This window comes from Octopus bimaculoides, chromosome 16 (assembly GCF_046866305.1).
Source record: "Octopus bimaculoides isolate indiv1 chromosome 16, ASM4686630v1, whole genome shotgun sequence".
Classification (NCBI taxonomy): domain Eukaryota; kingdom Metazoa; phylum Mollusca; class Cephalopoda; order Octopoda; family Octopodidae; genus Octopus; species Octopus bimaculoides.
Window position 1 is genome coordinate 38,682,897 of NC_142943.1, and position 18,489 is coordinate 38,701,385.

The following is an 18,489-nucleotide window of genomic DNA, read 5'->3' on the forward strand; positions in this document are numbered from 1 at the left end:
ACATAAGAACGAGATACTGCAGCAGCCTCGGTTTCAGAGGACCTCAGCTCTTCAATGCCCTGCCAAAACATTTGAGAGACATGCAAGACATGGATACGGAGGTTTTCAAGACAAAACTTGACACTTTCCTCTCCACGGTACCAGACGAACCAATGGCTCGTAATGAGACGCAGTTTAGGGCAGCTATGTCAAATTATCTTATACACCAGATGTGCCATCAAAACTCTTGATTGGACCATGTCAGGTGGGGGAGAAGAGCCATGCGAGGAACGTGAAAATCACGGTGGTGCATCAGCATGACCGCAGTCACTTGGCTGAAACACATAAAAGAAATAAAAGAGAAAAATATATATATATACATATATATATATATATATATATACATATATATATATATATATATATATATATATATATATATATATATATATATATATATATATATATATATATATATACATATATATATATATATATATATATATACATATGGTGGTTGTCTACTCCTTAAACAGAGTTTGACCACCTCCTGCACCTACACCTTAGCCCTTTCATGGCGTCTGATGTGGCTTTTTAAACCAGACAATGTTTTGAAAAAACACCCACACAGATTGCACCTCTGATTTGCACTACCAATACCTGCAAGTAAGTCCTGCTCATTGTGGATCCTAACATGTCTTTTAAGACCCCCATTGGATTTGTAATCCAGTACAACCTGTTGCATGGTCGGGTCGTCGGCGACTAAACTGGCAACCCCACCAGGCTTGCTTGGTGAGGAGGGTGTTGTTGGACACCCTGCAGCACGAAAAATAAGACCTGTCAAAGGGCGGATGAACTCCTGAACAGTCAACGACCATCCAACAAACTGTCTGTAAATATGTATATATATATATATGTATGGGTGTGTATATGTGTGTGAATGTCTGTAAATATGTATATATGAATAATTTTTTTTTAATTTTATATATATACTATTTTTTAATCTTTTATATTTTATTTATATATATATATATACATATATATATATATACATATATATATATATATACATATATACATATATACATATATATATATATACATATATACATATACATATATACATATACATATATACATATACATATATACATATACATATATACATATACATATATATATATATATATATATATATATATATATATATATATACATACATATATATATATACATACATATATATATATATATATATATATATATATATATATATGTATGTGTGTGTGTGTGTGTGTGTATACATATGTATGTATGCATCTATGTATATATATGTATGAATGTATGTATACTTCCCATTGTTTATCTATTCAAGATAAATGTGAGTTCTGCACAGGGCATCAACCTATTGAAAACTAGCCTCAATAGGTCTTGTCAGATCCACACACACACTCTCTCTCTCTCTCTCTCTCTCACACACACACACACGATACCTCTTATACACAGAGGGAAACTGTGTATAAGAGGCATCAGATGTTGTGTGCAAGAGAGAGGACTGCACCGGTTTGGTCATGTGATGTGTATGGATGAGGACAGTTGCATAAAGAAGTGCTGAGCTCTAATTGTGGAGGGTACCGGTGGAAGGAGTAGACCCCGGAAGATGTGCTATGATGTGGTGAGAAAGGATCTTTGGACGCTGGGCCTCACTGAGGAAATGCCAACGGATCGGGAGATGTGAGGATTTGCTGTCATAGCCCAACTAAGTAGAGAGTGAGTCAGTTTAAATGAGATGCAGCTTGGGTTTGTGCCAAGGAAAAGCACCACTGATGCTATATTTCTGGTAAGACAGCTGCAGGAGAAATACCTAGCCAAGGATAAACTTCTGTAGCTGGCTTTTGTTGACATGGAGAAAGCCTTTGACAGGGTCCACCGATCCATTATCTGGTGGTCAATGTGGAAACTATAGATGAGTGGTTTGTGAGAGCTGTACAAGCCATGTACAGGGATGCTGTCAGTAAGGTGAGAATTGGCAACGAGTATAATGAAGAATTCTAGGTAGGTGTAGGGGTCCACTGAGGATCAATCCTCAGCCCTCTCTTATTCATCATAGTCCTCCAGGCAATAACAGAGGAATTCAAGACAGGATGCTTATGAAGGCACGTAAAAAGCACCCACTACACTCTTGGAATGGTTGGCATTAGGAATGGCATCCAGCTGTAGAAACTTTGCCAGATCAGATTGGATCCTGGTGCAGCCTTCTGGCTAGCCAGCCCTCAGTCAAACCATCCAACCCATGCCAGCATGGAAAGCGGACGTTAAACGATGATGATGATGATGTTGATAAGACACATCAAGCTAAATAAAATTGCTGTCTTCCACACATACAGGTTTGTCCTTTCAGGTGTTGGTGCTACTAAAAAAAGCATCCGTGCCAGTGTTGCGTTAACACACCTGTGTCAGTGCTGTATAAACCCTTAAGGAGAGCAGTGGCTCCAGACAAGAAATAAACTTATAACCAGATAGATCTTGATAACTCCTCTGACTCATACCTGTATAAAAAGTGGTCATAAAAAAAGAGAACAATGATGAAAATAAGTTGGACTTGTGGTCCTTAACTGTAATATAGAGTGGCATGAGGACAAAGCAGTTCGCACGGTTTTCTATCTTTATGAGAGTAGCTCACTTCTTCTATTCAATGTTTATATTGTTATATGTTGTAATATTAGTTTACTTGTATGTTTTGCCCATGGTGTTAATAAGAAATCTTTTGTGCATGGCAAGGGTTTGTTTCATGTGTGTTCTTTGTTTTATATCTGAAGCTGTGTACATTAAGGGATTGTTTGAAATGTGCCATGTAATTGTTTAAAGAGTTCAAAAAGGTGTAAGAACGTTGCTGGAATCTTATCTTTTGAGGGAGTGGGGACAGAGAAAGAGAGAAAGACGGAGTATGCGTGTATGTATTTGTGTGTGTGTGTATATATGTGTATATGTTTGTGTGAAGGTGTGTGTATGTGTGTGTATATATGTGTATATGCTTGTGTGAAGGTGTGTGTATGTGTGTGTATATATGTGTATATGCTTGTGTGAAGGTGTGTGTGTGCTTGTTTTTGTGTGTGTCAGTGTGTATGCATGTGTGTGTTTCTTACAAGTTACGAGATAAAGATATCATATTGATTTATACGTCAAATCCTGTATCTTTTGTTTGCAACACCAAATATTATGCATAACATATTGGAATGCATTCATTTATGTATATTAAACTTGGTAGCAGAAAGATTGAGATGGTTGATAACTAAACAAGTTTCAAATGCCACAGTAAACGCACACGCACACACACACACACACACACACACACACACACACACACAGTGCTGTCTTAACCATTTTACTACCAACAGAGTTTTGAAATATGCAGCCTTTGCTTCAGTTACTTTCTAAAATAATGTAACATTCAGTAAAAAAATAACTTTATCATTATTAAACTTAATCTGGTATAAGGCAGCCGCCCTGGCAGAACTGTTAACATGCAGGGCAAAATGCATAGCAGCATTTCTTCTAGCTCTGCATTCTGAGTTCAAATTCTGCCAAGATTCTGCTTTTCAACCTTTTAGGGTCAATAGAATAAATACTAGTTATGCACTGGGGGTCAATGTACTAGACCAGCCTCCCCCCACAAGATTTCAAGCCTTCTGCCTATAGGAGAAAGGTTAATTAATTTGGTATTTGAAATATAAATTAGCGTAAAATTTTGATGAAAAATTTAATTTAGGTCCCAGGGGGTTTGTCTCATAGTACCAAGTGTGATCCGGGGTGGGTTGACATTAAATGGGTTGGGTACACAGTGTACTTGCTTGGTGGTCGCCACAGGTCTGGAAGAACCCATTGCTATTTTATTGTGCTGTGGCTTTATGTAGGGGCTCCTGGGTATAACTTTGACTAAGGACCAATAGTATTGTTGAGAGACACCTGCATACAAATATTTATTGATAAACATACTTCAGTCCACTAACTTGAAAAACCACTATCACACTCTACCATCTTCAAGATGGAAGTGTACATTAGATAGAATGTAGTCCTAGATACATTTTGTCTGATAGAAAAGACAGTATAACATAACTTAGATTCCTCTGACCAAAGGCCTGCTTGATTCAAGTTGATTGCAGCTAAGCAAAAGCAAATGAAAATGTGTGGAAGTGCATTATATATGTGTATGTATGTGTGTGTGTGTGTGTGGAGGTATATTTATGCATCACTGTGCCTGTGCTTGCCCCACCAACACCACCACCATAGCTTGGACAACCAATTTTGGTTTTGCTTACATCTCTGTAACTTATTGGCTTGGCAAAAGTGACCAATGAAATAAGTAAAGTACCAGGCTTAAAAGACTCTGACCGAACCAAATCAAGGATATAAAGATGAAACAAACGAATCATTAAGGAAGCAAAAATGGTAAAAAGGTAAAGAAAAAGAAAATGCCAATACTTACAGTTGCAATATTCTTGCAGTTGGTGGAACTGAGCTGGACTAAGCTTTTGCCACTGCATTGCCATTCTATTTTGTGCTGGAGATTCTTAAAAAGTCTTTTATTTTGCCAGTTTTCTCTTTAAGCCTCAGTGAGCCTGTTTGAGCCTGTTTGAGCCTGAGTAAACTCAGCAATATAATTTGCTCAAAGATTGATTCCTTTGAGAGAAAACTTAACAAAGTTGGTTTCATAAAAGTGTAAAATTTAAATTATGAAAAGATTTTGTATAAACATATATTTGTAAGACTTCTTGTGGTATTTTTTTTTTTTTTGTTAGATTATTCAATTTTTAAAGAGACTTTCTTGTTTTTAGATTTCGGTATGTTTGAAATTAAAAAAATGCAATTGAAAAAAAGTAAGTTGAACTCAAATAACTCAACTTTGTGTTTGGTTCAGTTCTCTGGTAATATTACCCCAGGAAGAAAATGCAAGAGAGCGACAGAAAGAGAGTTACTTCAATAAGTGATACTCCAATGAGAGTGTTTTAATTCAATGAAAATTACTCCAGTGAGTGAGAGAAAGGAAAAAAAATTAAATGTACGACTTCTGTGTTACTCAAGTGAAAGTGATTTACTTCAATGAGTGTTATTCCAATCCAAGTGAAAGTGATTACTTCAACGAGTGTTACTCCAATGAGAGATATTTATTGCAGGAAATATTACTCCAGTGAGTTCAGTATATGTTAAATCCAGTGAGAAACAGTTACTCTAGTGAGTGTTGTTCTGGTGCTACTTCCATATTAATAATGATTGCCCTCCATAATTCTCAGACAGTATCTGCCATGTATATTTCCACGTGATCTGCTGAAAAAGATAAAAAAAACAAAAATTAGGAGGCTATATAAGCAAAACGGATGAGTTCAATCCTAGATTTTTTAATGACAGCAGTTCATTTATTATTCATTATCACTTATCATTTATTATTATTATTATTATTATTATTATTATTATTATTATTATTATTGAGGTGGCGAGCTGGCAGAATCGTTAGCATGTTGAGCAAAATGCTTAGTGGTATTTCGACCGTTTACTATGTTCTGAGTTCAAAATTCACTGAGGTTGACTTTGCCTTTCATCCTTTTAGGATCAATAAAACAAGTACCAGTTGAACACTGGGGGTGATGCAATTAACTCATCCCCTCCCCCAAAATTGCTGCCCCTGCAGCAAAATTTGAAACCATTATTATTATTATTATTATTAGTAGTAGTAGTAGTAGTAGTAGTCAGGCAGCAAGCTGGAAGAATTGTTACTGCACTGGATAAAATGTTTAACAGCATTTCTTCTGTCTTTGTGTTCTGAGTTCAAATGTGACCAAGGTCGTCTTAGCCTTTCATACTTTCATGATCGATAAAATAAGTACCAGTTGAGCATTTGGGGTGAATGCCCTTGTGCCTACAGCAGAAAATTTTATTATGATTGTATTTTTGATTTTGTTCTTTTTTTGTTTTCCTTTTGCATGTCTACAGGAATGGGATGTTTATTTTTGTTGTTGAAATGGAGCGACTATTAAATACTTAATGAGAGATGTAAATCCTCATTATTACCACCATTTGATGTTTGCTTTTCGATGCTGTCATGAGTTGGCCGGATGCTCTTCCTATCACTCACCTTTCAGTTACCTATTACTGCACACACAGGGACATGGAGTTGACAGTTGACAAGTCCCTTAACCCCCTTTCTCGGGGCCTCAAGGTGCTGCAGCCATGCAGCGTTTCTAGAGTGAAAAAGCCTGGCAGAATCCATCCCTTTCCAGGCTAAACTCATTTTTGCCAACTGAGTGGATTGGAGCAACATGAAATGAAGTGTTTTTCTTAAGAACGCAACGGATCGCCCAGTTCAGGGATCGAAACCACAATCTTACAGTCATGAATCCAACACCCTAACCACTAGGCCACACACCTCCACTGACACAGGGTACCTATTCTAAAACTGGGAAACACATGGTCATCATGAAAGATACTCTTTTACTCTTTTACTTGTTTCAGTCATTTGACTGCGGCCATGCTGGAGCACCGCCTTTAGTTGAGAAAATCAACCCCAGGACTTAATCTTTATAAGCCTAGTACTTATTCTATTGGTCTCTTTTTGCCGAAACGCAAAGTTATGGGGATGTAAACACATCAGCATCGGTTGTCAAGCGATGGTTGGGGGGGGACACAGACGCACAAACACACACACACACACACATATATATATATATATATATATATATATATATATATATATATGTATATATATATATATATATATATATATACATATATACGACGGGCTTCTTTCAGTTTCCGTCTACCAAATCCACTCACAAGGCTTTGGTCGGCCCGAGGCTATAGTAGAAGATACTTGCTGAAAGTGCCACGCAGTGGGACTGAACCCAGAACCACGTGGTTGATAAACAAGCTATTTACCACACAGCCACTCCTGCGCCTAGACGTAGATATATTTTTAAAAATATATGCTCACATTATATTTTGATCAGTCTGATTTTCAGCCTTCATTGCAAATACCTCATTCCAGTTAGTGTTGCATGTATTTCAGGATATTATGTTTGAGGCTGACTTGATCGATAGGAATAGTATTGTAGGGCAATGCACTAACTGGTGGGAATAGTTTTGTGGGACCGTACACGAATTAGTGGGGTGGGTTTGTGAGACAGTGAAGAGCCAGTGTAATGGAAATGGTCTCATGAGACAGAACTGATTGGTGGAAATGGTTTCGTAGAACAGTGACAAATGATTAGTGGGAAAGGGATTGTGGGACAGTCAAAAACTAGTTGGTGGGAATGGTCATGTGGAACTGTAATGTAACTGATTAATGGAAATAGCTTGTGGGACAGTAAATATAACTGGTGGGAGTAACCAGCCTTGACAAAATTTGATTGACAAGGATTCTGTTTACTGATAATTCTAATCTAAATCATCTGATAATATAATCCAAATTACTTTGTGTATGTGTGAGTATATATATATATATATATATATATATATATACACACACATATATATATGTATGTATGTATGTATTTATGTGTGTGTGTGTGTGTGTGTGTGTGTGTGTATTTACATACATGCAATCGCAAAAACATTCAGAGAGACATAAACATAGATTGATTGATTTTTTTCTATAGGATCACATAATTAGAGATTAGCTGATTAGAAGCTGATTAACTACTCTCATATTTGGTATATGCTGTCTCAGATGAGATGCTAGCTCAAATATGCATGCAAACTTTTCAAAATGTTGAAAAATTATCTTTTGTCCACAAAAGATTGGTCAAGTGTGTAGCTTTCTTGACACGTACTGAACAAGAGATTGTCAAAATCTATCAAATATCACAGTACCATCATTAAGCATTGTGCTGTGCGTAACACTGGCCGTAGAGAAAGGTCAAATATACTTAGAGGTAACTTTGGGCGTTATTATGAGCATACAGATTAACAGAGATTGTAAGCAGATAATACATCTCTGTTAAGTGGTTTATTTTAAAAATCTGGTTAAAAATGGAATTTAAAAATTTCTCACATATATACCTTCTTGATTCAATTTTTTATTATGTTTATTATGTTTTTTTTTTTGTTGTATTTTTATAATTCAAGTTAAAACATATTCTTTTTTTAATTTAAAATTCTATCCAGAGAACAAGAATTATATGAAATTTTGAGAGATAGGTTAAGTCAATTGCATCAACCTCAGTGTGTGACTGGTACATAATTTATTGAACCCAATAGGATGAAAGGCAAAGTCAACCTCAGTGGAATCTGAAGTCAGAAGAAATGTTGCTAAGTATTTTGTCTGGTGTGCTACAGGCAACCTTAGATGCCAAGAATGTTCCTAAGTATCCCAGCTGAGTTCTTGGCATCTAAAGTAACTTATTGTATCCCAAAGTTAGGAATTTTTTTTTCCAACAATTCTAATGTGTTGTGTATGTATGAAATGATGATGATGATGATGATGATGATGATGGCAGCCATTATCCCTTAATAAATATTACCTAGAGAGATTGATGAAATCTACTTAAAAAAAGTATTTCCTTGTGGGGAAAATTGGTTTTTTAAGAAGTTGTCCAAAAATAAAACTTGTATCCCATCCTAAATTAAACATTTATATTTTATATCAATAAAAAAAATCAATGAAATAGAAAATAATTCTAATCTAGATCATTTCAGATGATGTTTCAATAAATAAGGCTGCTTCACCAAGTTACGTGTGTGTGTGTGTGTGTGTGTGTGTTATATGTATATGTGTGTGTGGGGGGGGGGGGGGATATTTAAAATTAGATAAAGACAAATAAATGATAAATGAGGCTATTATATTATTTTTAATATGGAACTGACAAAATTATTTAATGCTTTCATTGAATTCAAATTAGTTTTTCCTTTCTGATCTCAAGGAGTGTGACAGCTTAATAATTATAATTACATATGAAATGTTGATAATGACAATAAAGTTAGTAATGATCACGATAATAATAGCATATATAATGGTAAGAGCCTCCTAGTCAAATATCATATAGATATTTATGTTATTCTTATGTATGTTATTCATATTTAAGTTATTCATCAGAAAAGCACAAATGACTAAAATAACTCTGACAAAAATTGCTGTAAGATGTAAATTTGGATAAGTACAGCAAAGTTTAATGTAATAAAAAAAATATATCACCATTCATTCTTTAGCCTTTGAACCTTTGACGTTTAAAACGAGCATATCCAGTGCAAATATTCTACCAACTCTATGTTCAAACCAGCTAGATCTGGCCTCTCATATTTACCCTAAAATATCATCTTAAGAATAGCTAATCACATCACTGAAATCTTGATGCTATAAGATAATGCTTGATCAATTCAAACCAATGTGAATAAATAAACATTATGTTTGACAGAGTTATCTGAATGTTGAAAGGTTTAAAAGGCTAGATCACCACATCACTCTTCTGACACAGAAGAATCTTGTCTTTTTACAAGAGTTTTCTCATTTACAGCACAAATGTTCCTTAGAGTTTTTATTTACATCCCTACTCTGTAGTAAAGTTTTCAACCACCATATAAATGTTCTACCTTTTTAACTTTTGCTTGTTTCAGACATTGGACTGCAGCCATGCCAAGTCACTGCCTTGACATGTTTTAGGGGAATGATTCGACACCAGTACTTTTTTTCTTTAAGCGTTGTACTTTATCAGTGTCTTATGTCAAACCATTATTCTACAGAGACATATACAAATCAACTCCAGTTGCCAAGCAGCAGTGGGGGACAAACACAAACACACACATACATGAATATATACATATAAAACAGGTTTCTTTCAGTTTCCTTTTAACAAATACACACACACAAGGCTTCATAGAAGACACAAAGGTGCCAGGCAGCGGATCTAAATCTGGAACCATGTGTTCAGGAAGCAAACTTCTTAACACACAGCCATGCCTGTACTTAACCACAATATCTGGTTATCTTATCAGTGTACATGTTCTCCTAGAGCTCTTTTCCACTACATCAATGTCCTTAACGATCTTATCTATTTCATAACCATTAAGATATACTATCCGCTAGCTCTCAAGTCTACTATGTCAATATTTAACAAGGTCATTATCCACAACATCAGCGCCTCACAGAGAACTCATCTGTGTCTTTGTTCTTCAAAATTTTACTGTCAACATTCCTGCCGAGTTCTTACCAAATATGTTGCTGTCTTGAAAAAAAACATAGAAATCCCAAACTAAAATATGCTCATAGGCTCATACATCTTCCAAGCAAATGCATGACCATATGTGTTTGTCTGTGTGTATATAATGTTTGTGCGTGTATGTGTATATATGTACACACATATGCACACACACACATACATATTTATATATTATTGTTTTAACATCTATTTTTCCATGATTGCAAGGGTCAGATAAAATTCGATTTCCTATGGCTGGATGTTCTTCCTGTTGCTAACCTTCACCTATTCTCAAACAAAGTAAAATTCCCACTGTTCCTTCAAACACGAACAGCACAATGGTCGAACATATCTTCACAGAAGATTGCAAATCAATGACATTACTCGTATGGTGGTGCAGTTTGTTTATAATTTACACAGTGTCAAAACAGGACATAAATACACATACATGCATGCACACACACATACACACACATTGCATACATACATATATATATACATTTATACATACATACTCACAGAAAGATAAACAGATTTATATATATACATATATATGAACGGTAAAGTTGACCTTAGAGCATTTTTTCTGGTATACTAACGATTCTACTACTACTACTACTACTACTACTACTACACCACCAATAATAATAATAATAATAATAATAATAATAATAATAATAATAATCCTTTCTTCTATAGGCACAAGGCCTGAAATTTGGGGTGGTGGGGAAGGGTGCTAGTGGATTACATTGACCTCAGTGTTCATCTCATACTTATTTTATCAACCCCGAAAGGATGAAAGATACATTCAACTACAGCAGAATTTGAACTCAAAGCATAAAGCTTGTTAACAATTCTGCCATAATAATAATAGTAGTAGTAATAATAATAATAATAATAATAATAATAAATAAATAAAATAAAATTCTTAATTTTATTTTTCAGCACATTATGGTGTGTATACATGTATGTATATATAAATATATATACACATATATGCACAGACACACACACACACAGACAGACAGACAGACAGACACACACACACACACACACACATGAATGTACACACACACAAATTAACATGCAGGATATTACAAAATGAAATCTGAAATTTATGTCTCATAGATACGTCTATGAGGTCAGTGGATGATGTGATAACATCATAAAATATAATTCTGGGAACATCACAAGATAAGATTAGTTTCGTGATATTTAGATAATGTGTAAAGCACCAAAACTTGGTACAATAATATTCTGAAAGATCCTTTATATGATTATGGCTGGGATAATAAAAGGAAAGGATCAAAGAATCTGTCCAGAATGAACCCAGATACTATTTCAGCATATAGTTGAGTTACATTAAATAATGTACCAAAATGGGGGAATATGAAAGATGGTAGTATTTGTGAGACATTGATTGATGTAGAATATTCATATGAGAAAGACTGGTTGGTAAATTTGGCTTATTCATTTATTTAAGATTTTATCCCAAACAAGGCCTGAGGCATCTGTAGCATAAAGGACAACAAAGAGGGAAAAGAAAGGGCGTACAAATTCAAAAGATGTCCATTGAAAGAAAGCTTAACCCTTTAGCTTTCATATTACTCTGTCATATGCAATGCTTATTTATTCACATTGTTTTGAATGAATCATTTACTGTCTTGTAGTTTTGAGATTTTGTTAATGTGGTTGTATATTTTTAGAGTGACATTGTAGAGTATGTATGAGAGGCCAAGTCTGGTCAGTTTGAACATAAAACAAATAGAATATTTTGGCTGGATATGGCTGGTTTAAATGCTAAATGACCAGAGGAAAACAAAATATTGGTAATGAGTTCCAGAGAGTAGTAGCATCAAAGAGTATTCTTAAAATACAGAGTGTGCGTGTGCACTAAGGAGCATATATGTGTATATTACAGGAATGTATGCAGATACATAAATGTGTGTTCATGTATGTGTTGTGTAAAGAGAGAGAGAGACTTAACTGTTGGTAAACAATGTCCAGTATCTTTAAATATTCCAAACAGGCTGAAGAGGCCGTAATAATATTAAATCAATATCAAAGAACAATAATAGTGAAAATATGTCTTTCTTACCTGTGGCACAACTGACAAAAGCTAGAATTCAGAGGATTAATGGCAACACTTTATCAGTGTTGCAACAAAACCCAAATACATCAAGTGGATCTAATAGTATGTTAGTGTTACAGGCAGATGTCAACGGATTTACATTTACTGGTTAGCAGATAGCACTATATCACTAATATAATGAAAGAGGTTGTTAGGCAGAGATGATAAAGAGATTTACCTGTGTAAGCCGCGCCTAGAATTAAGCACAGTCTCCAAAACTGATTTGATTTAACAATGAATTAATCGGCAAATATATAAGCATATTTAGCCAAATATTATCATTATTAGTGAGAAAAGGGAGTGGATAGTTTATAAACTTCATTTTAGAAGACATGTATGTGTGTGTATGTGTGTGTGTGTGTATGTGACATAAGTGTATGTGCCTGTGCATATAAATATGTTTGTGTGTGTGTGTGTGTATATAAATATATTCATATATGTATGTATGTTTGTTTGTTTGTTTGCATGTATGTATTTTTTTTTATGAAAAAAAAAAGGTAGACAGTCACTTTGAAATTTCACCAGTAGTTGTCTTCTCAGATAAATGAAACCAGCCAACAACAAAAGAAGAAAATTGCTATCAACATTTGAAAAAAAAAATTTGGTAAAATAACTTTTGATTTGAACTCTACATACATAGGTGCGATTGACTGCTTTCTCAGGTATTCTTTTACAGCTATATATGTGTGTGTGTGTGTGTGTGTGTGTGTGTGTGTGCACGTGTATGCATTGGTTTTGAATTTTGGCACATGTCCAGCAATTTGGGGGAGAGGGTAAGTTGATTACATCAACCCCGGTGTTCAACTGGTGCTTATTTTATTGACCTCAAAAGTATGAAAGGTAAAGTTGACCCTAGCAGCATATGAACTCAGGACGTGAAACATTTTCCAGTGCACTAATGATTTTGTCAGTTTGCCACCTTAGTATATATATATATATATATATATATATATATATATATATTTATCTTTAAAAATACGTGACACTTATTCGGTAGCTATGATAAAACTCTGAGTTTCGGATGCCGGGGTGGAAACCCACGCCAACATCTCTTCAGTTATCCGGCCATTGAAAATTCCTGTGAAAAATTACTGTTAAACAGAACGAAAAGGAGGTAGTCAGAATTTTGGACAATTATTCATTTAGCATTTTCATTCCATATTGGAAATGAAATGAAATGAAAGTGCTAACCAAATAATTATCCAAAATTCTGACTAACATCCTTGTTCTTAATATGTACATGATGGGCTTTCACACAGTTTCCTTCTTCCAAATCCAGTATCATGGCTTTGGTTGGCCCAGGGCTAAACTAGAAGACACTTGCCCAAGGTGCTGTATAGTCAGACTGAACCTAGGTGCACATGGTTGCAGAGTGAGCTTCTTACCTATACAGCCATGCTTATGTATGTATGTATGTATGTCTTTGTGTTTGTCATCCTCCACTACCTGATAATCAGTGTTGGTTTGTTTACATTCCTATAACTTAGTAGTTTGACAACAAGGGTTGATAGAATAAGTATTAGACTTGAAAATACCCTTGAGTCAATTTGTTTGCCTAATTCCAAAAAGCAGTGCTCCAGCATGGTCAGAGTCCAAAGACTGAAACAATTGAAAGAGTAAAAGAGTAGGAACGGAACCATGTCTTTCCTCAGACTACCAAGACAAAAATAAACATAAATTCCATTTCCATTATTCATTAGTAAAATCTCATTAAAATCCCAAATTTACATATTGGTTTGACCCACATCAGAATGGAAAAATAAAATGCAAAATGAAAAAAAAAAATTTAATCATCGAAATAAAACATTTGTTTATTGTAAATGATTTGGTAAACATATTCAAGAACCTACAAGAGTAGCTCTGAAATTAAATTAATTTGAAACATTCCACAGGGAAGAAACTAATATTAAGTTAATTCTAAGTAAGAAATGTCAAATTTTAAAGGAATATATTTTTTCAACTTAAAATTAGCATTTTGATAACACAGCTTGTTCAGTTATTGTTGGACAGCTTGCTTGTACTGCTGGTCAGTGGAGGTGCAATGGCCCAGTGGTTAGGGCAGTGGACTCGCGGTCATAGGATCGCGGTTTCGATTCCCAGACCGGGCGTTGTGAGTGTTTATTGGGCGAAAACACCTAAAGCTCCACGAGGCTCCGGCAGGGGATGGTGGCGAACCCTGCTGTACTCTTTCACCACAACTTTCTCTCACTCTTACTTCCTGTTTCTGTTGTACCTGTAATTCAAAGGGTCAGCCTTGTCACACTGTGTCACGCTGAATATCCCCGAGAACTACGTTAAGGGTACACGTGTCTGTGGAGTGCTCAGCCACTTGCACGTTAATTTCACGAGCAGGCTGTTCCGTTGATCGGAGCAGCTGGAACCCTCGACATCGTAAGCGACAGAGTGCCAACTGCTGGTCAATGATAGATAATTGCAGGCATGAGACATTTTAACACAAGTGTTTTGGTGTCATCCATTTAGCAACATCGATTCAATGTTGGTTTATTTGACATCAAACATTTTAATCCCATAGCATTCTGTCAAACGTAATGCTTATCTATTCCCATTGCTTTGAACTGATCATGTATTTATCTCATAGCCTTGAGATTTTTATGATGTGATTGTTTATTTTTAGAATGACATTGTAGGGTAGGAGTGAGAAGCTGGATCTAGCTGGTTTAGACATAAAGCAAGTAAAATATTCTGACAGGATATGGATGCTTTAAATGCTGAAGCATTAATATTTCCTTCATTCTTGTCTTCTCATTCTCTGTATCAGCAAAACAGACTGACAGAATGAGCAGTAGGCTTCAAAAAAATAAGTCCTAGGGTCAGTCTGTTTAACTAAAACCCTTCAAGGCAGCACTCCAGCATGACCCCAGTCAAAATGACTAAAACAAGTAAAGGATAAAAGATGAAAGATATATATTTTTCTCTCTAGAACAAACAACAACAGCAATTGCTGCAGCAATAGAACCAGCTTTCATATGGAAGTTACACACAAGCTGGTCATAGTCAGCTTTTAATGTATGTAACACGAAATATGTTGTACAGGAAGCTTTGACATTTTCTTTTCAACAATAACAACAAAAACTAGCTTTTATAGGGAGATGGCATAGAAGACTGTCTTGGATCAGAGTCAGAAAGAACTGCAACTGGCATGAATTAACTGTTTGACTATTGGATTGGAAGATATTAATATTCGTAAAAATATGCAACATTGAAGTAGAGGAATGCAAAAAGGGTAGTAAATGGTTAAGCATTTTGGAGACAAATGTGATATTAGTGAATTGTGTAAGAGACAGATAGAGAGAAAAAGACATAAAGAACAAAAAAGATAGCTTCATAGAGACTGAATCAGCCATTTTCTTAAATCAACTTGTTTCAAATGTCTCGAAGAGTAGGTTTGTATTTAATTCTTCAGGATCATAACAGAATGTTTAGATAGATACTAGATTCTAACAAGCATATTAAAATAAAGTAATGCTCTTGCATGTAAGTACCCCTCTCCCCACCCATGATGCTCTCCAAGGAAACGGTAAATGCAGATAATACAGACCAGTATTGTCTCAGGTGTCTACCATCAGAATGCAGACATTTCACTTCATTATCTTTTTATCTTTTACCTGTTCAAGTTATTGAACTGCAGCCATGCTGGGCCACTGTAGTTATTTTTAAGTTGGTTACTTATTCTATCAGCCTCTTTTGTTGAACCACTAAGTTATAGGGGCATAAACAAACCAACACCAGTTGTCAAGCAGTGTTTGGGAGAGAAACACACAAGCACATATATATATATATATATATATGATGGGCTTCCACACAGTTTCCACCTATCAAATTCACTCACAAGGCATTGGTTGACCTGAAGCTGTGGAATACACCTGCCCGAGGAAACCATGCAATGGGATTGAACCTAAAAGCAAGTAACTGCAAAACAAGCTTCTTAACCACACAGCCAGGCCTGTGTTGCAATTATAGTTAATATTGATTTATAACTTAGGCATAATTTTACTCTTAAACAAAAAAATAATGAGATTACGCAACAGTCATCCCTTTCACAAGGACAGGGGTAGCATAACTGAAGTCAATTTATTTCATATGAGAACTGTAACCAAAACACTGTTGAATTTTCAACTCACCACAATTTCCCTAAAGCCTACAACCACAAACACAACTGCTGCTGCTGCTACTACTACTACTACAGGAGACTTTGTCAAAGTCATGTTTAACTCTAACAACACCAGCAGCAGCAATAGTGGGTTTGGTGGTGGTGGTGGTGGTGGTAGCAGTAATGCAAATGAATTCACAAGACCATGAAACTTTTCAATCAAGCAGTCATCATACAGTTATGCAAAATTCATGCCATCAATGCCTGTTGTTGCTGTTGTTTAGGGCGGGACAGTTATTGTGGAGCTTAATGCTAAATAAAACACTGCACTGGATAATTGCCCAGTTGTAATTTCAAATCTTTCCAAGGTTGACACTTAGCCTTCCATCTCTGATAAGGTTGATAAAATGGCTTAAACAGCAGCATTCTCGCATGAAAGATAGATTTTTTTTTTTATGTCTATTATCTTTTACTTGTTTCTATAATTGAACTGCAGCCATTCTGGGGCACAGGCTTGAAGGGTTTAGTTGATCAAATTGACCCCCCAGTAATTATTTTTTTTAAGGTCTGGTACTTCATTCTTTCAGTCTTTTTTGCTGAATCAAGGTAGAAAATGCTAAAATAATTTTATAAACAACATTTCAGTACCGGTTTCAGTCATTGAGACTTTTCAACTGTAAGTATGGAGAACAATTAAATTTTGTTGCATAGTATTCAAATACAAGGGGCATTTTCCTTGTTTCTGCCTGTCTCTGTCTCTCTTGTTTACCCCTTGTATTTGAATACTTTGCAAATATTTTTTTTAAAAACTTTTCTTTTAATTTTTCCAAAATTTAATTGTTTTCCATACTTACAGTTGAAAAGTCTCAATGACTGAAACCGGTACTGAAATGTTTTTTATAAAATTATTTTAGCATTTTCTACCTTGACTTTTTTTTTTCCCCATATATATCAACTTGTGTGTTCCTTTTCAACCGTCTACACACACACACACATATATATATATATATATTTCCAGTGTCATACTATGGAGTTAAGAATTAGCGTGTGATGATGAACATTACAGTACAGAAAATTTCATCATAGATGCACGTGTGGCTGTGTGGTAAGAAGCTTGCTTCCCAACCACATGGTTCTAGGCTCAGTCCCACTGTGTGACATCTTGGGCAAGTGTCTTCTACTGTAGCCTCAGGCCGACCAAAGCCTTCTGAGTAGATTTAGTAGATGGAAACTAAAAGAGGTTTCTCATGTGTATGTGTGTATATGTTTGTGTCTGCATTTGTCCCACCACCACTACTTGACAACCGGTGTAGGTATGTTTACATCCCTATAACTGAGCAGTTCAGCAAAAGATAGCAAAAAAATAAGCACCAGGCTTTAAAAAAATAAAATGTACTGGGGGCGGTTTATTCAACTAAAAAGTTTTCAAGGTGGTGCCCTAGCATGGCCACAGTCAAATGACTGAAGCAAGCAAAAAAAAAAAGATAAAAGAAAGCTGGTCATACAATGACAACAACAACAACAACATAAATCAATGACAAACAATAAACAAATGCCACACATTGAAACGCGGGTGTGTAATATCCATAAATAATGCATAGAATATGAAATAAATAGAAAGGTTATCTGTAGAACAACTACAGAAGTGTTATATCTGAATGGATAAATAGTAGTGAAATAACTTATTAAGTTCAAGACCAGCCTTTTTGCATTGACTCTCAGGGCAGGACATTTTTTTTTCAATATTGTTTTAGATTTCCTAATCACACTTTGGCTTTATTATTATTATTATTATTATTTTTGGAATAGGAATGGAATTTTCTGGGAAAAGGCCAAAAGGGTTGATTTTCATTGATAGCAAACCTTTGCCACAAAAGAGAAAAAGTTTCCGTTGTTTTTTTTTTTTTCCTCTTCTTTCATATAAAGAGATCAGTATTTAAAAAATGCCACATGTAAAGGTCAACTTTGAGATAATAAACCTAATAGAAATCCCTATATACTGAATCATATCTTTATCGTCAATCGTGTAAAAGGAAAGAAAAGAAAAAACAAAACAAAACAGGACAACAACAGTTATATCACAC

The 18,489-nt window shown here is 35.2% G+C and overlaps 1 protein-coding gene across 30 annotated transcripts in view; it reads right to left on the bottom strand.

The window, feature by feature from the left end:
• LOC106879787 (diacylglycerol kinase beta) overlaps window positions 1-18,489 on the bottom strand; it is a 398,611-nt gene that overhangs the window by 131,935 nt on the left and 248,187 nt on the right. For 29 of the 30 annotated variants that reach the window (XM_089364501.1, XM_089364493.1, XM_089364500.1 and 26 more), the window contains one exon: window positions 4,466-5,304. In XM_089364501.1, coding sequence (XP_089220627.1) covers window positions 4,466-4,529 — 64 coding nt within the window. In that variant the 5' untranslated portion in view covers window positions 4,530-5,304. Of the gene's footprint in view, window positions 1-4,465; window positions 5,305-12,261; window positions 13,127-18,489 lie in introns of those variants that run through there. The other variant, XM_089364489.1, reaches the window with a different exon arrangement.